Genomic DNA, 25,523 nt, shown 5'->3' with positions numbered 1-25,523 from the left:
CCAGCCCAGAAATTATCTACAGGCGAGCTTTATCCCAACTTTATTGAATTCAAAAGAGAGTAAAAGAAATAACGGACATGCGCATGCTTTTAGCTTTTTGGCGGGAATCACTTGTAGCAGCAACTGCAGCAACCGCCTTGGAAGTACATGTATTCCTGCAAGAAAAGAACAAAGATATTCTTTTTAATCTAGTATCGGTAATCATTGGGTCATTACCGATTCCAATCGGTAATTATTTGCTCTACAAACGTGCTTCAAAAATTGTTATAAAATTGTGTGCAATAAAATTTGCATAAAACATGTATTATTGACCCATAACCGGGTTATTACCGTATTATGACGTCTTCAAAACGTTCCATTTTTTAAAATGTACTTTCATAATTTGTTCATGGGAACAGCTAGAAGCTGTTAGCATGGTTTACCTTTGAAACTTATCCAAAACAAAGGAAAACAAAATTAGAAAAATTAGGGTACTTCGAAATTTCTGATCATTTCTCTCCCAAGTAACAGTTTCGAGATAAATAGCAATGGGCAAAACTCTATGAGAGATGGTCCATATGGCGTTCATAGACGGGACTAGACACAGGTGATGGGTAATGATATAGGATGAAAAACTTCCGAGACCTGGGACGATGTTCATCGCTAATATGTAAGCCTGATAGGAATGCTATACTAGGGAAAAGTACTCTCCCTTCGAACGTTCATGCCTTCGAATAATATGAATTTCTTTTACTTTTCCTGAGAGATTTCCACATGATTGTCACATAATTATCAATAATTGATAATGAGCTAAGTAAAATAGAAATGTTTATGTTTCTTAGGAAAACTCAATGAAAATTCACATTATACGAAGGCATGAACGTTCGAAGGGAGAGTACTTTCCCCTATTCACCACGCTTCTAAGGGTCGGAATCTTTGTTAGGATTGGCGGAATTGTAGAGCGTACAGCCTATTTGACACATTTCAACCCCAGTCGATGGCCGAACCCATCTATCTAAATCTTACTTGTCTTTGATACGACCGACCCCTACCATCCCGTAACGGTCCAGTGAGTTAACATCAATCGCCTTGGACAGATTCATTCCGAGGAAGTTGAAATAAGACTTTCTGCCTCAGTTTTCCATTTATCTGTAGAACATATAGGGGAAAGTGAGCATATTTGAATTGAGGAAGCTTCAAAATTGGGCTTTTCCTCCTATTTTTAAATGGAACTGGACCTCACTGTGATATTAGTTAGCTCCACAAACTCATTATGAAGGTAAATTAAAAATAGAAAGTTCATTTTCAAAGATACCCCAATTCAAAGATACTCCACTTCCCCCTAATATTATTTAGGTAAGCCCCATTAGGCCTTACAAATATGTGTTCACAATTGATTTCAAAACTGTTTGTAGGTCAATGTTTCAGTAATCTTTTTTCAACCAAATTAAAACGAATATTTTGGTTCTTGTTAATTTGAAAACTTATTAAAAGCCGGCTCTTATGGTTTACCATAAACAGATAATCAGTCTGATCAACTAGCATATTATTCACAAAGAAAGCTGGAAAGAAAATTAACGAAATTTGAAAATTCCGTTGATTTTTCCCATGCAGCATTTTCGAGCAAAGTGATCGTCATTTGTATTTTACTGTCAGTAATTAAATTTTTCACAAATAAGTTGAAAAATCTTCTACAGCGGTCTGGTTCTTGATCTTGAAAATCTTATCTAAGGATATCGAGGTTGTATAGTATTTTTTTGCATTCAAGTATTTTTGGACGTATCATATTCTGGAAGAATCGGTTAAGCACTACAAACGCTATTCAGGCTTATTGAATACTTATGTCATCTTGCAAACCCAATGAAGGAAGTACTCAAGGTCATTGTCATGTACGAGTATGAATAAAATATCCAAGTTTCTAAAAATCGCAGGGTCAGTTTTCGTCAAAACCCCTCTGACCAAGTGTCTAGATGACCTCCAGACACTTTGATTCCCCCATTCTGACCATCATAATCTGACCACATTGCCAATTTGTTAAAAAGGGGTCCCGGTCAAAATCCCGAACGCCAAAATCCCGAAAGCCAAAATCCCGAACGCCAAAATCCCGAAAGCCAAAATCCCGAATGGGCCAATATCCCGAAAGCCAAAATCTCGAATTCTTAAAAGTGTCACAGCTACTCCCACTATTGTACCCACGCTTGCTGGAGGCAAAGGGAAATCTTCTGAGTCTTAGGAAATTATTCTAAACATTTTCCTCCATATATTTTCATCAATTTCATGATTTTTAAAATTCCGGATTTTGGCTTTCGGGATTTTGGCTTTCGGGATTTTGGCCTTTTCGGGATTTTGGCGTTCGGGATTTTGGCTTTCGAGATTTTGGCTTTCGGGATTTTGGCTTTCGGGATTTTGGCTGCCACCGGTAAAAAAGTAGTAAGTAAACCATCCTCAAAACACAATTTTTCCTCTGTTCTATTTCCTTTTTTAAAGAAGGAGCCATCAAGCTCCGAAATAAGGAATAAAGGAAGAGAAACTGACAGACTGAAAATTTAAAAATAAGATCTATAACAACAATTGCAAGGATATTTGGACTCACAATGAGGAACGCTGCTCCTAGGAAGAGAGCCTTCTTTTTCACATCAAGATCCTGATCTGCGAAGTAGACATTGAGGGTATACATGGATACATCAGAGTTCCATGACCTAGAAATCGTTCCAACTTGCGTCAGATAGTCTGGGCTGAGCATTCTGAAGGACGATTCCTTGGGAAGATATCCTGTGTAGGATTTGGGTCCACAGATGTGATACATAATCTCTTTGTAGCTGCTTAGCACGACAAAATCACAAGTTGTGAAGGAATATCCCTCCTCAACATATCCCAGTAGGTTTCCAGGGGGAGTCCACACTTGAAGGCTCTGCCCAACACAAGTGCAGCAGAAAGGACCTACACCCATTGACCGGTGCAATGTGAGCGACTCCTGGTTTGTCTTATCGGTCAAATGCATGGAAAAAGGTCGGGAGGATCCCCAGATCAGACGGTTGTTCTTTGAGGAAGTCTCTGAAGCGTAAAAGAGGGCCTCTCCTGTACCAGCTCGGACCGTGTATCGGTTCTCAGAGGATACAGAAGAGAGGTCTGGGGAAGAACTTGATGTGATTTATTGTTTTTAGGTGTTTTGTACATTTACTTACTGTCTGTCAGTTCAAAAGTCTGCTGAATGTGAATTGAGGGCTGTGCTCGAAGCATATCTACTCCACTTCGATGGATGAAAGGCACTACAGGACTCCCGATAGTGGTTTCGCCCACTTGTAGGGTTGATATGGATAATGGTTGGGCATTTGCTGAAAAAAAAATGAAGTGAACGTAGTATATTTAGTCAAAGTTACTCGAGGATGACGTCTTAATGACTAACATCTGACCAATCAAGTGATTTCTCCATTAAAACTAAACGAGCTTAATGAAAGTTCAGTATTTCCACTACGTGTAATAAATTAAATAAAGCTATTTAAAAATTTTATAAGACAGTCAACTTTAACGCAGTAAAAATGACTTGAATATAACGTCATTAAGGTCTCATTAAAAAATTGTCCTCTTTTGAGAAAATAGATGTATTTGTTCTAAATTATGGAAAAGAATGAAGTGAATGTAGTAAATTTAGACAAGATTACTCCTAGATGACGTCATAGTGACTAAAATCTGTCTAATCAAGCCATTTTTCTACTACGCGTAATCAATTAAATAGAGCTATGTTGTAATTACATTCAACGTTAATGCAGTCAAAATGACTTGAATTTTACGTCATAACAAGGTCTTATTAAAAAATACAATCTCTTGAAAAGAAAAGACTAATTTCTAGTAACTTCCTCATTCGAAGTGTATCTTTTCAATTAAAGTAAATTTATACTTCGGAATTCAAAATTCAGGTCATATTTTTGCCATATACACTACATCTTGACTCTGAGTCTTATTTGTATTGCTTCATATTTTGCAAGAACACTTACTTGATTGAGGTGGTCTTGGCTGAGCTGTAATAATGCCCTGATCCTCTCGATACACTGAAAACGACACAAGATATTGCATGAAGAACTGATAACTCTCCCTTATCTTTTCCTCTGGTTTTCACAGAGTTCCAGGCAGAAAAAAAACGATCAGAATCACTCACAAATTGGCTCTGCTCGGGTTTGCTGAGAAATGTAGTTCTCACTGTCCAGGTTCCTCACACTATCTCCCTGCAGCATCTTTCTAAGAAGAATGTATTATCCTAGGGCCTAAATGAAAAATATTCCGCACGATCCACACACTTTCAGGTCAAAACAGTGACTAAATCACTCAATTGTTGGTTGTTATCAGTATCGAAAAAAAAGAAACGTTATCGCGAAATATTTCTTTCACCTAGCGATAAACGGCCACTCTATGTGTGTATTGTCGGGAAATCGTCAATAAATGTCTCATCACATTGTTGTGCACCTGGGAGCTGCGGGGATCTCAGTTTACCTGGCTTATCTCAAGAGCTGGAAAAATTGCACGTCCGTCGTCCCTTTTATTGGGATAAAATCTCGCGTGAAATAGACGCGTTTTAGGCGTTTTATGGATACTTGGGTAAGCTTTTATATATGATGCTCTTTTATTACATGATAAAATGGTGTAGAATAATACTTTGGAAATTTACTGTAGAAAATTAGAAAATTAAACTTACAGTAGAGCCCTGCTATAGGCCATATTTGGTTCCAGATTTGACACTTGGGTCGCATATAGTCCATGTCATTTTTTAAAAAACGACTTTTAGTATTTAAATTGCTCGACGGCCACTTTCTTTGCGATTGTGGTACTTGTCCTCGCTCTCTTCATTATGGATCACAATTATCACAACTACTCAATTAAGTTTGCCAAAAATATTAAAATAATTATGACAACATTTCATATCGCGTTCTAAAAAACACAACCTAACTTAAAATCAGTGTTTTAAAATCAACGGTCGATAAATTGTGGACTATATAGCGATGGCCTATAGCGGGGCTCTACTGTATATTCTCTACGTAACTAGAGAAATTTATGTCCATATTTGACATTTTTTCCTACTCAAGTATAGGCAATTGACTTCAGTATGGTCATATATTTCTCGAGTGCTCTCAGGAGAGCTCTTTCGAAAATGCGATTCTGTAGCCGTGACATTGTCATGTGCCATTGTTAGAAGTCACATATTTGGGATTTGTGGCAATTCAAATGAAAATAAATTTTATAAAACAATCAGACAATACGGACTGTATTTTGCGACACTAAAAACAAATCAGTGAATTCCATTGTCGTACTCACGTGTGACAATGTCAGAAAAGTTATAGAATTCCCCTACAGGTTTCTACTGTATTGAGTATTGAATACAGTAGACTCTCGCTAATTCGGCTCTTTTAAGATCGGGCTACTTTTTATTTCAGGCATCAGTTAAATTTAAAAAAAAAGTTTATTGACATTTTTTAAATTTTCGAATGAAGGTAATATTCTGAAATTTGCCATGTTTCGACTTAATTATGATGTGATTTTGCATTGTAAAGGGGGTTTCATGAAATTTACCACAAATATGAGTATGCAAACTTAGTATGAGTATGCGGAGGAACGAAAAATCGTTGCATTTCAAACAATTTGATGCCCGAATTTCTCTCTAATTCGGGTGACATTTTGGTCCCATATGCTCGAATTTGAGAGAGGCTACTGTATCATTCTCTTGGAAAAGAGGTTTTAAATCTGAGATTACAACGAATCTAACCAAAAATACTTCTTCTTCTTCTTCTATTTTATGTAAGGCTGTTGGACACACTCGGGTCCATATAGCCAACCAAAAATACACTGGACTCTTCGATATTCGGATGATTGGGACGGAAAATGATACAGTAGAACCTCGCTATAGGCCATCGCTCTATAGTCCACAATTTATCGACCGTTGGTTTCAAAACACTGATTTTAAGTTAGGTTATGTTTTTTAGTACGCCCACATGCAATGTTGTCATAATTATTTTAATATTTTTGGCAAACTTTATTGAGTAATTGTGATAATTGTGATCCATAATGAAGAGAGCGAGGAAAAGTACCACAATCGCAAAGAAAGTGGAAATCGTCGAGCAATTTAAATACTAAAAGTCGTTGATAATTTTAAAAAATGATATGGACTAGTGCGACCCAAGTGTCAAATCTGGAACCAAGTATGGCCTATAGCGAGGCTCTACTGTAGATAAAAATCCATACGAGAAGGAGTATTTTTTTGATTTTTCTTGCATTTCACAGCTGTCATCCGAATTTATACTGAAGAATGTCTTGGATGAAACTAAGTGGTTTTTGTAAAATTTTCTGTCATTTGCCTGTCAGCACGAAAAAGAAATAAAACAACAGTTTAATGTACATTATAATTTAATGGATAATTATTTCTTTGAGACATTACCAATAAACATTGAATGGGATTTCACATTGTAAATAGTTAGTTTGACTGTCCAATAAGATCACGATTTTGTTTATCATCGAAGGAAATGTCTTTAACAATGTCAAAATGGTGAAACTTAATCATTCTGTAACAGATTTTATCAACATCTTACAATGCCATTTTTTTTTCCTTTTTATTATTGTCAGAGAATATATGTATTCTTGTAATTTTAATTCATTTCCATGATATTTCTTTGACACATTCAATGCTTAAAATATGTCGGGGAAAACAGAGAAAGGTAAATGAGAGGACAAATCTCAAAAATTTCTCACACAAAAATATTTTTTTTTGCATTAATCCATCTGAATCTTAATCCTTACTTATAATTCTTGTTTCAAATATTTATCAAGAAGTTTATTTTTCATTTTAATAATATAGATTGTTTTTTTCCACTTGGTAGATTTTTATGATCAACAATTATCTTTTTTTTTAGAGGAATAAATTTCACACTAATTTTACATATATCTCGTATCGTATTTTATTTCCCAAAAAATAATATAAATCAAAAAATTCTTTCTGTTGTTCAGCCTCGATTTTTGTTCTCTTCCCCCTCGATGGAAATTGATTGTATGCCATTTTCCATCGAGAGCTTTCGCACCATTTCCACCCACAACAATTCTATTTCCTCCCACGGCAAATATATATTTTTTTAATTTTAAATGCGAAGGACTCTTTCCCAATTTTACTTCTCTCTACCATTTGTGATTAAAATGCCCGAAAAATGGTGTATATTCCCAAAAATTACCACTAATCTCTGTAAAGTTAAGAAGCTGCTCTTGAGGGGATGCTGAGGTCTGGCTGGGACCCTCAATCTCTCACTCTGACACATACTCAGCCCAGGAGGATGCTTAGTAGCGGATCTCGTGCAGGGCTGCACTGAGACAGGGGTTTCTGGAACACTCACGAGGGCCTAGCTGAGGCCCGGGGTTTCCACGGAGGATCATCAGGGCTGACCTGGCTGCAGATTGGCATTCAGAACTCGAGCCACACACCGAGTCAGCCTCAGCCAAGTACTGAAAGTCGCAGGCTGTCACAGAAGTGCCCTGAAAATTGCGAAATTTAAAATAAATTTTGAAAAAAAAATTAAAGTAAAAATCTTAGACGTTTCTTGGAAATATTTTGCAACTCAAGTAGCAGAAATTGTCCTCAAATAAGGATTTCGGTACGTTTGACATATTCTGACGTTACAGTAACGTATTTGAAAGTGATTTTACTGAAAAACAGTTGTTGCAACCCGAGTGATACAAAAAAAAGAAGAGCATTCAAGACGTTCTAGCGACGTCTTCATGACCAAATGTCGTGCTTCTTTGTTATGTGGTGCTACTTGCAAACGAAGAAGTCCGTTACGTTATCGTGACCTTAGGCCTGTAAGGGGTGAATAAATATGGTCAGTGAGTGAACCGTGAATGGCAGATCTTAGCGGTCTGTCTATAATATTGCACTGATCGTGCGATCAATCACCGAGAACACACTGATCGCGCAATTAGTCACTAAGATCACACTGATCACACAATCGTTTAATTTGAAAATGTGTAAAATTTTAACACTATAATAGTGTGAAATCTGATAAATTAATTATTTAATTGCGATCTGTGTAAAATTTTTCACTATTAGAGTCATACAAGATTTTCAACAATATTTTGTAATTTAAAACTGTTGAAAAATTCCAAAAATTACCACTATTATACTATGATCATAGTTTTTCCCATTATTATAGTGTGAAAAAATACACAACTTTATGGTATTTTTTGTCACATGATCAAAAATTAACACTATTATAGTTTGATCATAATATTACACACACTATTATAGTGTGAAGCTTTGTGTATTTCAACCAAAGTTGTTCAATTTTTAAACAAAAGTTTTGTTAAAATTGTTGAATTTCCACTTGAGACATATACTTCAGTCGAGATGCTTTTCATTGGGCAAAAAACCCAAGTAAACCGTGAGTGGAAGACTTGTTTACCCCCTGGACCTATGTCCTAAAAATTCCTTGTGCATTAATCTTGCAAAGAACATGAAGGCTATTTAGCGGTATGCACACAAGTTTCGAAATGGAGTACAAGATGGCGTAGAAGTATAATACATCTGCCTTACGGATAAAATTTAATTATGTAAATCTTAGATAAATTAGGTTCACAATCGATTGAGAATGATTTAGACTTGTCTGAGATTCCAAGACCTTTCTAGCGAACCGAAAATTCCATTAATCGATTGAGAAATACGCTCTCTAGAGCTGATTAACTCTTGAAAATGCAATAGGGGAAAGTAGCCTGCCTTTGAATGCGGTAGCCTTTGAATGCTTCAATTTTTCTCTTATTTCCTAAAGTTTAAATTCCATTTTGTTAATCGAAGTTATTAGAAAATAGTTAATAGTATTAACTATAGTTCACAAAATAGAATTTTTGCTCTGAGAAATAAGAGAAAAATTGAAACATTTAAAAGCTGCCGCATTCAAAGGTGCCCCACTTCCCCCTATCCTTGAAATATCAACGAAAATAACTTCAAGAAAATGCCCGGAATCATATAGAATTTTCGAAACACTTACGCATATATAACAGAGCTGATGGATCTCACAGACTGGGAGAAGTTCCTGCTGCAGATCCCCGCTGAGAAGATCAACTCCTCGGCACCGTCTCTCGATGGCATCCAGGAGAGGACACTGAGCAAAAGATCGCCCTCCAGTCAGACCCAAGGTTTCACTCACTGGATCAAAATGTCCAGCCCCTAGCTCCTCCTCAAATTCCCCAAGATCATTCCCTACCTCGCGAACTGGGTACCGTTCGAAATGATGGATATTCGTACGCTTCTTCTTCCTCTTGTCCGCATCCTCCTTCTCCAGGTCATTGTCTGGATCTTCCGGAGTGACTTTCTCAGTAGCGGACTCGATCTTATGACTAGAGAGAAGGTTTATCAATAAAATTTCTGGGAGTTTAGTAAGAGATACCTACTCTTTATTGTCGAACTCGACTTTCTCCTTCTTCACTGCGACTCTCTTGTCCTTGTCCTGAACCTGAGGCTTGGATGGCTCAATCTCATTCTGCATCAAATGTCGCTCAGTTTCCACTGAATCCTTGAGACGTTCCAGAGCTTTACGCATCTTTTCGAGGCTGTAAGCTGTGGCTAATCTTGAGATGACATGATCCTTAAGTCTTTGGATGTCTGCAGGATCAGAAATGCCTTCATGCGCTCCTGTGTACTTGATGGTCTCATCTATTATGAGATCTTCGATGTTCTTCAGTTTCTGATCCATATTCTCTAACTTCTCTTCGCTAACTTGCTTCTTTTCCCGCTCTTCTCCATCATGACGATGGAAGTGCTGCAGAGGATACTCTTCCTCGGATTTCTTCATCATACTCCTGTACTTGTCATTCAATCCTGACTTCTTCTTCCGGTCAATACCGAAATACTTTGACCACTGGATTGATTTCTTCCTTGTCTCATCAATTAAATCTCCGGGAATGATTTGATCGTCCTTGACAACTTCTAGGTTTGTCTTCTTTTTCTCTTCAACAGCTCGTTTCTTCTTTTTATCATCATCAACTTCCTCATTGTGATCTTGATGGTTTTCATGGTGATCCTCGTGATTATCGTGATCACTGTGATCATGAGAATGTTCCTTGGTATCACTGGAACGTTTGGCTTTAGCTTCACCATCTCCCTCTCCAAAGATTCCCTGCAAATCCTTCACAACTTTCTCATCAGTTCCCGACACACTGACTTCCGGAGAAGCTGGAGATCTTTTGGTGACGGGGAAACGCTTCTTCCTGGAAGCTGGTAGCCAGGGAAGAGCTGGGAAAGTTCTTCGCTTCTCTGGACCTGAAGCTGCGTACATTGCTGGGAAATTTGCCGTTTTTCGGGCATCGTAGCCCCTACCAGGACCCCTTTCTTCAAACAATGCCCTCTCGATATCATTCTCCTGCTGCTGGTACTTTTCCCAGAGTCTTCTCAGAGCTTCCTTGTACTTCTCTTCTCGCTCGGCATTGTTCTCCCTCTCGATTTCTTCCAGGAAGTCTTGAGCGAATGTGGGATCACTGTACGCATCCATTTCACGCTCCCGGAACACAGATTGATATGGCAGTTCTGAAAGAAAAATGGTTGAGGTAATTACCCAGAGCTTTTGACAGGGCAAAGGTTTCTTCGTACCATCTTCTCTTTCGCGGAATATCGATCGCTTCCTGGCCAAATCGTATGGGAGGTCTTCATCGAAATATGGTTGCTCGATTCTCGTCAACGGCATCCTTTCGTCCCGCTCCTCCTCCTCTTCTCGAGTCAGATAGTTTGCTAGCATTTTGTTCAATTCACGCCGACTTCCACGATAGGGTGGTGATGCGGCGTTTTCTCCTGGAAAATTGGCAAAATCATCAGACGTCATAGTTTTCGCATCTCCCCAGAGCATAGAAAAAAATCCTCCCCCTTTGGGAGGAAAATGATATTTCTATAGCTACGGTCCAGAGTGAATCATGGGGGAGGGTGTGTGAGTAATTACGCTGTTTATCAAATTCAGAGGGCAGATGTCAACGATGATGGTTAAAGGACAATGATGGAAAATTCATGAGAACGCATTAATTGGTGCTCTGAATAACTTTTGGGAAATACAATATTAGGCCAATTTAATTAAGCAAAACACGGTCGTTAACAACAATTTTCGCTTTTTGATGGAGGGTCTGCAATCGGAAATAATGAGCCTACAATTTTCTCTCATGCTTCCTTACGAAAAAAAAACAAGAAGAAGAGCGGAAGTCAGGGAAATTGTTAGAAATTCAGCAATTTCTATTTATGAATAAATGATTTGGTATGCTAAGTGATTATACATTAAAAATTTACTTAAGAAATCAATTCACTAAAAGACGGAAAACCTTTGCCCTTATTGAGACGAAAAAAATGATGAAGATATAATGATATTGAATTGTTATAAAGGGCGAAAAGAAAATACTGGTTTCCATGGATGAGAGATATCTTGCCAAAGAAAATCATTCGAGAAATTGAATGCTGAACTTTTCCGCGAATAATACGTCCGAAAGGATATTGATTACTTGAATGTTGTATTATTTTACTCTTCACTGACCAAAAGAGTAAAGAAATGTTTTTCGGTGTTTGATTCTTCTTGGATTTCTCTCAATTACTATACCCAAGAAACAAAACATGTACGAAAAACATTATTCTTACGTTACAGAACAGAAAGGGGGAAATCTTTCAGGCACATCTCTGGCTTCGAACGCTCTATATTTCAAATAGTCCGAATAGTCAAAATCCCAAAAAGCCAAAGTAATGAAAGGACCAAAATTCCAAATGGCTTAAAATCCCGAAAAGCCACAAATCCAAAATAGTCAAAGCCCTGAAAGGACCAAAGTTCTGAATATGCCAAAATCCCGAAAGGACCCAAATCTCACATAAGTCAAAATCCCGAAAGGCATCACGAGTACCAAAAATTCCGAATAGGTCAAAATCCCTAATGGGCCAAAATCCCAAATAGACAAAATTCTGAAAAGACCAAAATCCCAAATGAGTTAAAATCCCGAAAAGCCACAAAATCTAGAATAATCAAAGTTCTGAAAGGACCATAGTTCCGAATACACCAAAATCCTGAAAGGACCCAAATCACAAATAAATCAAAATCCCTAAAGGCATCACGAGCATCAAAAATTCCGAATAGCTCAAAATCCCTAATGGGCCAAAATCAGGAATACACAATATTGCGAATAGGCCAAAATTCCAAATAGACAAAATCCTGAAAAGACCAAAATCCCAAATGAGTTAAAATCCCGAAAACCCACAAAATCCAGAATAGTCAAAGTCCTGAAAGGACCAAAGTTCCGAATATGCCAAAATCCTGAAAGGACCCAAATCTCACATAAGTCAAAATCCCGAAAGGCATCACGAGTACCAAAAATTCCGAATAGGTAAAAATCCCTAATGGGCCAAAATCAGGAATACACAATATTGCGAATGGGCCAAAATTCTAAATAGACAAAATCCTGAAAAGACCAAAATCCAAAATGGGTCTAAATTCCGAAAAACCAAAATCCAGAATAGCCAAAATTCTGAAAAGGACGATATTGTAATGAGGATAATGTGTGTAATCATTTTCCGAAACACAGAAAATTTCTATTTGGCTCCAGCAAGCGAGGATGCAATCGTGAGAGTAGCTATGACACTTTTAAGAATTCCGAATTTTGGCGTTCGAAATTTTAGTTTTCGGAATCTTGGCTTTAGAAATTTTTACTTGGATCCTTAAATTTCGACTTAGTATGTGTTGATTAAAGCATTTTCTTTAAAAAATACCTCTAAAGAACTTTGGTATTCTAAATTTAAAGTTTAATTGAGGCATTTAGTGCCAGAGTTTGGAGTTTAGATATTTTTATCACATTTGAGAAGCAAAGCGTAAGTATAAAGGCGATTTGAATAAAACCAAGTATCTTTTCTTAAAGTAGTTGAGTCAATTATTATATAGCTTTATAGCTCTTTTAAACAAAGTTTGAAGTCAAATTCTCTGTATAACAAACTTTCAGGAATTCTTGACCTCTCTTCTACCTTCTCTTTAGCACTTGAACTACTTGGAAACTAAAGGTGTTCGTGAAAACTTTATCATACGAATGATAAATTTATTTCAAATACTATTCTACAACTAGAAGATGAGAAATGTCCTCTATGTGACATTAGTAAGTTATATTTGAACTTTAAGAGACATTGTTCAGTCAACAGAGACGTATTCATCAATTATTCATCTGTTATTATATCATTTGATTTTAATCAGGGTATTATAAATGGGGTTCATGCGTCTAATAATCACTTTCCATAAATTGATTTTCAGTTGATTGGGGTAAATGTACTTCGAAATCCTTGCTAATTTAATAAAGTTGTTGCTTCCAAAGCTTCCTCGAGCTTTAATTTCTCAGAAACTTCCATCGTTAGGAAGTCTAAGGAAATTTTAGAGTAGTTCAATAATAAATGAAGTAAATAAATCTTAACCGCCTTAACCCAAAATAATGAGTAGAATATTGTGAACTTTCTTAGACATTGGATGTAATTTAAGCTTTTCCAGACCTTTTTCTATAAATAAATTTTGAAACAAACAAAAAGTCATCAGTGATCTTGTTTCCACAGGATTTAAAATAAAAAAAGGCAAAAAGTAACGATACGAAAAGAAAATTGATTGACAAATATTTATTCTATATTCTTTACAAATGCTGCTACATCTTCAAAAAAAAATCAATAAATGTCTTCGATGAATTTGTTCCAATTCAGATATTTTCTCATTTTATTGAGAAAAATATTTAAATGGACAATAAAAGGGATATTTAATGAGCAATTTCCTAGAATTCTTGCATATTATCCTTCAGGGAAGATATTGATTTTGCTATTAGGAAATTCCAATGATTCAAAAAAAGAATTAAAAGAAAAAAACTGAGAGTCGGCTTAAAGGCGACTTCCGAGAAACTTCTCAGTCTTCTTTAGAAATTTCCCAAAGGCTTTTCTTGCGGATTACATGGTTTAATTTCCGAGTAATAATTTTCCGCATCAGTTCTCACTCTTCATATATTTTCATTAAGTCTTTTGTGAGGAAATTAGTAAGAGTTTCTTCTTGATTTCTTCCTCGACATCAGCTTCTGACGGGATAAATTGGTATTTAATTGAAGATGTTGTAGACTCACCTTCTGTCCAATATACGGGCTCCTCGTCAATTCGTGGCACATCCAGGTAATCCCTAAGGGCCAGCTGAGCCTCCCGATGATGAAGGGCATCCACAGCAGACTGCAGGGAGTAAGGGGAGTGTGGTGCCTGCTGTCCCTGGATCAGGGGCACAAGCAGAACGAGGAGGACAGCCTTCAGGCGTCCCATTATTGCACCAGATTCACAGGAAAATCACGGAAATCCTGCAAATGAATTAAAAGGAATACATTAGGAATTGCGTGATAAGCAGCATGAATATTACCATGTTGCACGTATTAGTTAATAGGTTTATATAAGGGAATTTATAAAACACTCTTTTTCTATTAATATTGTACGAAGTTTGAAGAAGAAGCAGGTGAATGAGGTGAATAGTCCCTGATTTTAACAAGAACAATCCATACTAAGGTGCCGTTTGTTGAGTTTAAGAAATAAAACAAACAAAGAAAGAATTTAAGCAATTACAGTGCATTTTCTTCAGGATGTGTATTGAAAGCTCTAATGACTCTAATATTCTTTGTCAATATAAAGACAAATCTAAAAATATTTACTTATTCCTTCTTTAAAAGTAAGGAGTAAGGATGCTAAGCAGAAACTTTTTTTTTAAAGTGTTTATTCAATTTGGAGGCACATTGTGTCCCCAGAGTATATCAGTGTTTCATAGTGTCTCAGCTTTGCAGAATGCTCGAACTTGCGAGATAAATAATGGTGCTATATTCCAATGAAAAATAAACATGTTTCTTTTTAGCACTTTACTGTTCTCAAGTGCTTTTGTATTATCGATTTTTCTTTGAGTTGGTTCCTGTCTCGACTCTTTTCCCTAGTCCTCGTCGTGTTCTAAAATCGCCAAACAGTCGCGACAGAAAATAACACAAAGAAAAGATGATTATGTAGATGCACTTGAAGACAGTAAAGTGCTGAGAAAAGATTGTTCAGCAGAAAGATTTCTCCTTTTCATTTTCCATGGCAAATAGTATATCATGACAGAGAAATGAACATTTTTATTTCAGCACGCTACTGTCCTCAAGTTTTTCTACATTATCGAATTATCTTTTTGTTGGTTCTTGTGTCGACTGTTTTCAGCCGTCTTCGCCGTGTTCTAAAACCATCAAACAGTAATGACAGCAACCAATACAAGAAAAGTTGATAATATAGAAGCACTTGAAAACAGTAAAGTTCTAAAAAACATGTTCATTTTTCGTTGGAATAGCAGCATAAGTCGTTTATTTATCTGAAGAAACTTTATGTTTATGACTAGGAACATTTACTAGCATTCTTCCACATACGATTTTATTTATTTCCAACGGACTTGAATCGATTTATAGATAACTTAACGTATTAATAGGAAACGTAGGGGTAAACGAGTAAGACTTTTGAATTTTCGTCAAAATTTATTCACCAATCAGTTGAAACTTGTGCGGAATTCCAAGACCTGTCTAATGATCCTGAATTTGAATTAGGATGGCGGCATTACTCGTGACCTGTCTTTATTCATGACCTTATCGCAAAAAACTTCACTTTTGTCACAAAATGATTTCAAAATTAAAAATATTTGATGTGTTATTATGATAGCACATTAATTTTTTTTAATTTTCGGAATCATTTTCTGACAAAAATTGTGACGAGATCATAAGTAACTATGGACCACAAGTAATGCCACCACCCTAATCAGTTAATATATTTAAAAAATCAAGAAGAAATCTCAAAATAAAAGATATTAAAATACTAATTTCTCTAGACATGTTATTAATATTTGAGTCGGATAATAGGAGGGCTTCTGAAGATCTAAGTCGTTATCTGTAAATCTCTGACCTCAAGCAAACAGATAAAAATATATTTACTGAAATTATACAAATTGATCTTTATTTCAGTTTGACAATAAAAAAGAAATATGATTCTTAAAAAGTTTGTATAAAAAAAATAAGATGATAAACTTATAAATTGTTGCCAAAGGGCAAATGTAATATCAACGACTCAGAATATAAAGTCGAATAACTCGATTTTTTACAAAAATCATTTTATTCGCTTTTTGTATACTTCTTTTTTATACCCTATACCTTCCCCGTGAAATACTTGAAAGGTAATTATTTTCAAAGTTATAAGGATTTTAAATTTCAAAAATCCTATACTCTGCATGTAAAATCTCAGCTTCAAATCGCTCCCCTGTAAAATTTACATATTTCGAGTTATTCGTTTCTTATTCTGAGCGATCGATTACATTTAATATTTATAGGATAGTACCTAATTTAGCAGACTAATTTCTGCTTTACGAAAAAAATGATCGTCTAATTAGTTTTTTACTAATCAGAACTGAAAAGTATTTTCGTAGTGCCAATTTGGAAATGAACAATTAAGTCCTTTAATTAAATCTGTCATGACCAGTGAAACATTCTATTTTGGTCATGAATAACATTAATTATTTATTAGAAATCGATTAAACTATTCATGAGAAGTCAAGATGGCTTATAACTTATTAATACTCCTATTTCTCTATTATGTATAACGTTGCAGCTGATATTTAAAAATATTCCATCTATTAAGAATTTGTATTATGGAATGCAGAAAATTAGGCGTAATTTTAAGTTGTTAAAATAAAAGTGAGTGTATCTGCGAAAATTGTATAGAGACAACAGCCTGGTAGTCCAAAGGTACTACTTTGGACAAAAGTTTAATCCGTTTTCATCTGGATCTTAAATTATAATTGTATTATTTTAGGTGAGGGAATATTATCGAAAGGTTTAACTTTAAATTTATTGAATAAGGATTTGGCTTGGTTTTTTTTTAATTTTTAATGTGAAAAATCTTTTTAGAGTGGCCAGAGGGTCTCTCGAATTCAATAACCAACGGAAATTTCTAAAATATTTTTTGCAAATCTCCAACTCTTTTGAATAGATTTTCGGTCTCAGCAGATAGTAGACAAAAAATAGATTTCTCTTAATTTCTTCGATTCGAAACCAGTCCAAGTTTGCAAGAGTAGCCGGATAAGTTTTTGATTGGTTAATAATTTAGATATAGTTAGATAATTTTGCCTCACTCCTTAAAAGAAAGGAAAGTGTTTCTGATTTATTATAAATTTAAAAGAAAAAGTCAATAAAGCTCCATTTTTCCAACAGTTCAGTTTTTTCATGATGTTTGCATCAATTTTGCTGCAATTACAAAAATGTCATAAAAAAGTCGACTAAAGCCCTTTTCTTTAGCTTTAAGTGTCATATTTAGCATCAGTGGGCTTCAGTGTATCAAACGAAACAATATTTGCTATCCCCAGTTTAAAATTTCGTCTGGAAAACTTGTGGCAATTAGTACCCCAAAAGTGGCTATATCTACCCAGGCCGGGGCACGTGTGGCCAATGTGTCATACTTTTTTCATTATCCTCTCTAGAAAAAGGCAAGGATTTTAGAGCTTTGAACTACACTGTTTCATATAGCCAATATCCTAATGCTACTTATATAAAAATATTTGACAAACCTTATCATTTTTTCACAAATCATGCGCGAAAAAAAGCTTCATTTGCTGGCTAAAAGTACCCCGGTCTCCCCTATCATTTAATGAATGAATTATTTTCAATTTCTTTAAGAAAAACCTCTCGGCAGTCGTTTACAGTTCACTAGGTTCCAATCCTCCAAAATTCGAAAAATTTCTAATAATTTCACGAGAGAGAGCTATCCGTGTATTATCTTCTCGCATGGTTTTTGGGTGCATATTGCTATACCATCGACTAAATTGATTCATAAATTAAAAAAAAAACCATTTAAAATAAGAAGTTGCATAAGAAAAGCAGATTTCAGAATATTTTAGCATGAGTAACCAGCATAAGGTAAAGTATCCTCGAGTCGACCGCCTCTCAATTTGACCACCCTCCTGGGTTCCTTAAGTCGACCGGTGGAAATATTTATTTAATTTATTTACATTTACAATAATATTTAGCGAATGGTTTAACATCATAGGGTCAATAAATAACTCAAATCAGTGAAAATATCATAGAAATTGATCATAAAACACTGAAAGAAATAATAAATTTACGGAGCGTTAAAGTATTTCTTAAATAAAAATTCGCAATTTTTCATCAAATTGATGTGTTGAACAAGCCAAATTAAATCTGTGACTTTATAGTTTTGTGGTTTGTTTAATTTTTAGAAAAAATGGGTGGTCGAGTGAGGAACAGTGATATTGAAGTGGTCGAGTAGAGGATCACTTTGCATTTTTGAATCATTTTAATTTTTTTATAATTCAAAATTATGCTATTAATAAATGAAGTTTACAATGAGATAGATAACGATCTATTCTATAGTTTTATGTAAAAAGTCTATCAAAAAATACAAATTATAACGGTTTTTTCATAAGTTTTTCACAAAATCTATCCTTAAGTGGTCGACATAGGGTACTTTACCTTATAGCCAAATAAAAATGTAACCCTAGAGGGTATATCATTGGCGGGATTGGTATGTACTTTACCAATTCATGACCAATTACGTCCGATGCAGCCGCGTTGAAAATTTCAAGATTTTTCAAAAAATCCAAAGTTAAGCAAATCGATTCAAAGATGGGCCATTTAAAGTGGTTAAACTTTGACTTTCGAAAATTTAGTATATAAAATATTTTTCTAACATAGGTGTCTACCCAAGAAAGAAGTTTTTCTTAATATAGTGTTGTAGAATTCTTTAAGTAAGGCACTATAGAACCAAATATCTCTTTATTTGCTTATAACGCTCTTAGTCCCATCATTGAGATTACTATAAGTACTATAAGTAAAGTGCCGCACTCTTAAGTATCTTAAAAGCTCCTATAGGAATTTCTACAGAAAATTCTCACTTTAAGTCTTTTAAAAGTGCACTAAAAGACTTGTTTAATACTTCGTTCTATAAGGCAGCTATTTTACTTCTTGTGTAAGGACGAAATATTCACCTTGACCTGAAACATATTCGAAAATGAAATAAAAATTTTAGGAGCTGTTTTCGAATTAAAACAGAAACACACGGTTTTGATGGGGAAGGAGGGGGATGAGGGGGAGAAAAAATACTGTCCTATAGGTAATGTTGGCTTATTGGGGGTCATGGAAGACCGGAAGTCGATATCTCTAACCGTTTGGCCTCTAGCTGTGTCACAAGTTGAAAAATGGTGGATTATATAACTACTCTCTTTCTTTGAGTTCTAGCAGTAAGAGTTCCGTTAAACATTTGGATTTAAAAAAATAATTTTAATACTATGGCATCCATAATTAGTATATAAAGGCAAGATTTAGGATGAGACTGAACTAGTGTTTTATTAGATCCAGAAAATTGTCCAGAAATTATAATTAGTACATGGTATCCGCTGGTAGAATCGCTACTCTATAATCCTAATGGACTTCGCCATCTTATTGTCAATTGTCTTCAATGGTTTGATACATTGCACTTTTTTCTATATTACAAATACTTGAACTACATGCAAGGAAAATGTTCCAAATATTTTTTTGTATTGCAAATAAATGTCTCTGCGGAAAGTATGAAAAATATTCTCAGCTAAAAGATAGGCGCTAAATCTGTAAGATTTGTGTCAAAAATGATGTATGTACTAACTAAGAATAGGACATTCTTAATACTTGGAAGGCCAAACCAGAATACTCAAGCAGAATACCAAATTGGCAAGAAATGTCAGTGACTTTTCTTAGTGAAAGCTTACCTTTGATATTTTTCTTGTACCTTTTATATTTTTAGATAAATCTTCTCTTACAATTTTGGTCGAAAATTTTATATATTTCAATAAAGAATCAATCTTGAGAGTTTTATTGGCCTTTGTAAGACAAAAAATTCATTAATTTAAAGTTAAAGTAAGTTAAGTGTTATATAAAATTTTTTGATCTTGAGCCAGAAATTCAAGGTACAATCCATCTTTAAATGTGAAAGGACAAATAATATAAAAATTTCAAGTGGAAATGTTGAATAATTTAAAAGTTTGGCACATAATGTGGGTGTCCGAAATGTGTTATATAAATTGGAATATAGATTTTTACCAACTTAATTGGATATATTCCATTTGTCGTGTAACTTTTGCTTTTCATGTTTTATATTTTTTAGATATTTGCTTTCGTTCATCTTGCCAGAGGAAATATTCTGATGAGAGATTTCTAAATTATTCAGGATAAATTGGAGGCGAATTTAGAAACGTGCCTCATTAAATTATGAGTAATGTGTTATTTGATAAGATAATTTTATGTTAAATCGTAAATTTTCTCTTAAGATCTAATTGAATAAATTTGTTTATTTTCGAGTAATGAAAAAAGTTTAATTGGGCGTTTTTAGAATGTATTTTCCCCATCAATTGGAAAATGACGAGACTAAAAGCGAGAAAAGTTAGATTAATTAGAGCTTTCAAACAAGTCAAACCATAATTTTCTCTGAAACTTTTGATTTAACAACATAAAATGAGAATCATGTTCAACTTGTTGCTTTCCTAATATTCTAAATTGAACAAATTATGAAGTAATTGCATCACATTTCCACGAAATGATATTCCATTGGATAACAATGGAAATATCAATAAACTTGCAAATTTATGCTGGATTTCAGAAGATTTCCTTCAAGTTCTCTCTCAGTTCTTTCTGCTTTGAAGGAGACAAGCTCGTCAGATGATAGAGATACCACTAAAAATAAACTTTTAATTGGAAAACTCGAGCTTTGTTGAAGGAGCTTCCACTCTATCGTCAAGTGGTCAATTTTTTTCTGTACCATCATTGCCAGGGCGGGGTGAGTGTTACGTCAAATTGCGAGAAAGAATGCCTTTTGTTTGGAATTTAAAAAATTCGCATCACGAAATAAAAGTAAATATCTTCACGTTTTTGCACGATATTGCTCTCAATTCCTCATAATTTTGCTGGATATATTTTTTCAGGCTCTTGTGTAAATATTTTCCATTTGAAATTTCCACCCTCAAAATGGTGCTTTTGACATTGAAAATTCATCCCTGTACTTCAGTTCGTCTGGAGCTTTTCTAAAGCTTTCTTCACACTGGACAAATTAAATCAATAATAAATATTATTAATCCTATAAAATGTAATTATTGAAACGAAAGCTAAGCTGTAAAGTATATATTATTAATATAAAGTTAAATTAATTCAATTAAATTTAATGTATATTTGCTATAACTCACAAAATAATTGTAAATAGTATAACGAGTATAACCCATTAAAAAGTTCGTAAAAGTTTGTACTTCTTCACAAACATTGTTCGTAGCATGATCAGTTGACAAGCATTTTTTGTTCTTTTCCAAACATTTGTTCGTCTATTTTTGTTTATCTGGCAAAACTTAACGAACAAATGACAAAACTTTCGAACATTTTTCCATGTGTCTACGAATATTTACGAAAAGAAATGTTTGTAAGAGAATAAAAAATTCCTGACGAGTGATTATCTAACAAACAATTGTTTGTGGAAAACTACAAACTTTTACAAATTTTAAGTGGGTTATACGATTTACAAACATTTCGTAAGTCCCCAAATGAGAATTCATAAAAATTTGCGAACAATTTAAAGAAATATTTTTCATCTGTGTATTAAGATTTTTTTTTTATAAATTCTGGATCAATGTGAAAAGCAGTTATTTTTTTCATATAGAAATGATAGGAGCGATAGGAATAAATGTATTAAATAAAAATACTTTTTATATTATTTGCATTATTAATTTGAATATAGAAATAATTGAGTACGTTTATACATTTTCACTAATCCGGATTGACAGGCCGGGTGCTAACTCCTCAGACTGGCCTATATAAATAAACGGTATAATTTTAAATTATAATCGATAATGTTGTATTAATCTTGGTTTGAATCTATGCTAAGTCTTATTTCTATTTGGCAATTTTTTTTATTATTCGAGAGAACTGATGTGTTGACGTGTCAGTACTTTTATCAAAATCGACAATCTTGAACATCGTGCTGTGATTCAATTCTTTCTAAAAGAAGGTTCAAAGGCGACGAAAATTCATTCTAAGATGATAAAGGTATTAGGGGATTCTTCTTCTTCAAAAGCAACATTTTGTCGTTTTGCATTGTGTAGAGCGTGTGGCCTATTCGACACATGTCAACCCAGTCGTCGGCCATAACCCATCAATCCTAATCCCTCATTCCTTTGACACGTCCAACCCCTACCATCCTTATGGGTGCTGAAAGGTTGCTTTGGGGCTTTTATTGTTAGATAAATGTCCTCAGTCTTCAGTGAGTGAGCATCAGTCGCCGTGGATGGTTCACTCTCATGAAGTGAAAAATGGGTGGCAACTTCAGTTCTCCAATTTCCCTCTAAGTTCGTATTTTTATTTAGGTGAGCCCCATCTGGGCTTACAATTGTGGTTTCAACGAGGACGTGAATGCGTTAAAAACGATCCACGCAGTGGACGTCCGAAAATCGTGGTAACACCAGAAATTATTGAAAAAATCCATGTTATGGTTTCTACAGATCCAAGTGTGACTACACATGAAATTGTTCATACCATAGGCATTACAACTAAGTAGATACGATACATTCCGCATAAAGAATTATATAAGAAAAAGCTTCTTGGAAAAGTGGTACCGCACACACTGACAAAGCAACAAAAGTCTGCTCGTAAGCAAATTTCTCAGCGTCATTTAGAACGTTTTAAGAAGAACGAAATTGGTTTTATTTGTTACTATAGACGAAACATGGATTTATCATCATGATATTAAGTTGAAACAAGAACCATTGCAATGGACTGAAGAAGGATATTCTGCTTCAAAGCAAGTGAAACATGGAAAATTTGCAAAAAAGGGTTTTGGCATAAGTTTTTTGGTATGCTAAAAGAGTTTTATTCATTGGCTGTCTTAAAAAAGGGTAAAACAATTAATTCGGAATATTATTGTACGCATTTGGATAAATTGGATGGTAAAATTCGCGAAAAGAGACCTGCAGGGGAATTTTGTAACAGTATGACAATGTCATATGACATATTTAAAATTTTTAATGTGGTAAATTTGGTGGAAGTGTTCAAAAATGGGAGTCAAATCAATGGCAAAAAGTTCATAATAAAGCTACTTGTAATAGCCAATCAAGCTCACTGGGATTTAATGCTGTACTGCTGATGAAATTAATCACAAAAATTTGTGATATTATCATTTTGTTACAGAATTCTTCTACTGGATTGAAGAAGAAGAAAATCATCCTTCACCAAGAGTTAACCAAGGTGTTATGTCCCAGACACACTTACGACTTTAGCCGAGAGATGGCTTAGTTTAATTCTAATCAAAATAATAATCAATTCCATCAGTTTGTGACTAATCCGTCTCTCGATTTAAGCCGAGTAACGGCTTAGTGGAAAACTGTTAAGAGTTTAATTAAATCATTATTTTGATTATGAGAGACATTAATGCCCAACGCACAATTACTTTTGTTTAGTAAACATGTTTTTGACATTTCTATGAGAGTGAATGAAACCGAGATCTAGTCATCTCGCTCTATCTCATATGAAATTTTGAAAACATCTTTACAAACAAAATTTATTGTGCGTTGGACATAATGCCCAACGCACAATTACTTTTGTTTAGTAAACATGTTTTTGACATTTCAATGAGAGTGAGTGAGATCTAGATCTAGTCATCTCGCTCATACTCATGGAAAATTTTGCAAACATGTTTACAAGCAAAAGTTATTGTGCGCTGGTCATAAGCCGTCTCTCGACTTAAGTCGCAAGTGTGTTTAGGACATTACCCACGTCGAAATTCAAAAATTTGAAGTATGAATTGCTTAGTCATCCACCGTATTTTCCATATTTGACTCCCAGCGACTATAGTACCACGTTATAATATTAGGAAACATGGTCATAAGGACGAAGCGTGAATTCAATCCCAAAATGATCTACTATCAGTGACACACTGTTCTAGAAATTTATACTAAAATGATCGAAAACAATACCACACGCTATTTCTTTAGGAAATAATATTAAAATGATCTGAAATCAATATCAAACTGATTTATATTCAACTCAATATAGAAAAATATCTAAATTTAATGCAGAATACTCTAAAATCATCACACGAAAATTTAGGAGCTTTTTAAAGGCCCTATCACGCTATAGAATCTTTTGCTTCTTGGTGAATACACATCCAATCAAAACTTTGGGTATTTTTGATGTTTTGATCCAAGATTATTTTGCGAGTATAAACGTAGTCATAGATTACAAATTCACTATACATGCAACTAATTTTCCTCAGAAAAAATGTAAGAATCTTCATAAAAGCCGAACTTTTAGAGATCTCTTTACTGACTAAAAACTTGAGACAAATTTTAATTAAAGAAATTGGAACTGTAATAAAGGGAAACTTGGAAAATACTGCCTCAAGGTAAGAGCTAAAAGTTTATACGTTTTATTAGAGTCACGTTGTTCTTCAATAGTTCGCTTTAATAATTTTGGAATTGCTTTGCTAGTGTTCTGTTGGCGATTTATTCCAATAATGCAATATTGATGTTTAATTATTGACGTATTAAATTCAATATGTAGCCCTCTCAAAGGGGGATGATTTTCTCGGAAAGGACGATTTTGAGAGTTCGTGAAATCTTTTTTTTAAGGTGCATTTGAATGTGTTTTCCTGAAGTTAAATTAAATTAAAAGAATCGCTTTTCTTGAGTTGCTGACGTGCAAAAGAGCTTTCGAGACTCGGCGTCTCCATTTGCCATCAAAGCTCATTTGCGCCAGGAAAAACGCGTCGCAATTGAACAGAGAAAAAAGGTGAAGAGCTTGAGGGCTATTAATAAAACACTCGTTCAAATTACATTTTTTTTCTATCCATAATCCGACTAAAAGAGGAAATCGATAACTGCCACTTGTCTCTGTGGGAACTTACACCCTCTTGGACCTTTATCTTCTATAAAGCACTTGTGGCCGCCACATTTGATTGAGGCGAGGAAATGGGTGGGAAAAAAGGGGGGTTTGGGTGTCCAGCAAATTTACCAATTAGTCTCTGTGGGTGTTGAAAAAATGGCCCCTGCAGGAGCTGCTGCTTGATCTGGTGAATCTCGCAGAATAGGAAAGCGCCCCAAAAGTAGCAACTTTGCATGCGAAGAATCCAGTCACCAGAAAAGACACTTGTTGGGCACCCCAAATGGCTGCTGGAGGATTAAAAAAAAACCTTCCACACAGACCTTCCCTATACTTTTCCCTGGGAACTTTTAGCACAAACTTTCACGACACTGGACACACTGGAGGAGTGGATTCGCTGATGACGAGATGGAAGCTTTTATATGCGGCAACAGACACCAAAGAAATCAATATGCGCGCGATTGCCATCAGCCTGGATCGCATGCGTCCGGAGGGGAATCAAATCACGAGAGCTTATGAATGGACTCCCAAGCTCACACAAACCTCATGAATAATGCTGAAGAGGTTCTCATATCTCGATTGACAAAAAAAATGTGGAAAGACGAGCT

General features: G+C 34.9%; 2 protein-coding genes across 2 annotated transcripts; both read right to left on the bottom strand.

Annotated features, from left to right (window-relative positions):
* Positions 1-24: 24 nt before the first annotated feature.
* On the bottom strand, positions 25-4,523 carry LOC129804637 (phospholipid scramblase 2). Its single transcript, XM_055852133.1, has 5 exons — positions 4,136-4,523; positions 3,975-4,028; positions 3,165-3,314; positions 2,573-3,108; positions 25-155 (listed from the first exon to the last, which is right to left on the bottom strand). Exons 1-5 carry the CDS (start codon positions 4,209-4,211, stop codon positions 108-110), a joined length of 864 nt encoding a protein of 287 aa, XP_055708108.1. The 5' UTR covers positions 4,212-4,523; the 3' UTR covers positions 25-107.
* A 1,831-nt stretch (positions 4,524-6,354) lies between these two features.
* LOC129804635 (uncharacterized) lies at positions 6,355-25,352 on the bottom strand. The gene is made up of 6 exons (XM_055852131.1): positions 25,048-25,352; positions 14,098-14,319; positions 10,589-10,786; positions 9,394-10,525; positions 8,991-9,339; positions 6,355-7,485 (listed from the first exon to the last, which is right to left on the bottom strand). Exons 2-6 carry the CDS (start codon positions 14,282-14,284, stop codon positions 7,291-7,293), a joined length of 2,061 nt encoding a protein of 686 aa, XP_055708106.1. The 5' UTR covers positions 14,285-14,319; positions 25,048-25,352; the 3' UTR covers positions 6,355-7,290.
* Positions 25,353-25,523: the final 171 nt, after the last annotated feature.

This window comes from Phlebotomus papatasi, chromosome 2 (genome assembly GCF_024763615.1).
Source record: "Phlebotomus papatasi isolate M1 chromosome 2, Ppap_2.1, whole genome shotgun sequence".
Lineage (NCBI taxonomy): Eukaryota > Metazoa > Arthropoda > Insecta > Diptera > Psychodidae > Phlebotomus > Phlebotomus papatasi.
Note: the sequence above shows the minus strand (reverse complement) of the source record. Positions and strands in the feature narration are given on the sequence as shown.

What these genes read in the sequence shown, in the direction of transcription:
- LOC129804637 (XM_055852133.1), bottom strand. Translation starts at nt 4,211, where the DNA reads ATGCTGCAGGGAGATAGTGTGAGGAACCTGGACAGTGAGAACTACATT. An exon ending in GCCAAGACCACCTCAATCAA is followed by an intron (nt 3,315 to 3,974) that starts GTAAGTGTTCTT and finishes TTTTTTTTTCAG; the next exon opens with CAAATGCCCAACCATTATCC. An exon ending in GACTTTTGAACTGACAGACA is followed by an intron (nt 3,109 to 3,164) that starts GTAAGTAAATGT and finishes GTTCTTCCCCAG; the next exon opens with ACCTCTCTTCTGTATCCTCT.
- LOC129804635 (XM_055852131.1), bottom strand. Translation starts at nt 14,284, where the DNA reads ATGGGACGCCTGAAGGCTGTCCTCCTCGTTCTGCTTGTGCCCCTGATC. An exon ending in GCCCGTATATTGGACAGAAG is followed by an intron (nt 10,787 to 14,097) that starts GTGAGTCTACAA and finishes CCAATTTTCCAG; the next exon opens with GAGAAAACGCCGCATCACCA. An exon ending in GTCGAGTTCGACAATAAAGA is followed by an intron (nt 9,340 to 9,393) that starts GTAGGTATCTCT and finishes CCTTCTCTCTAG; the next exon opens with TCATAAGATCGAGTCCGCTA.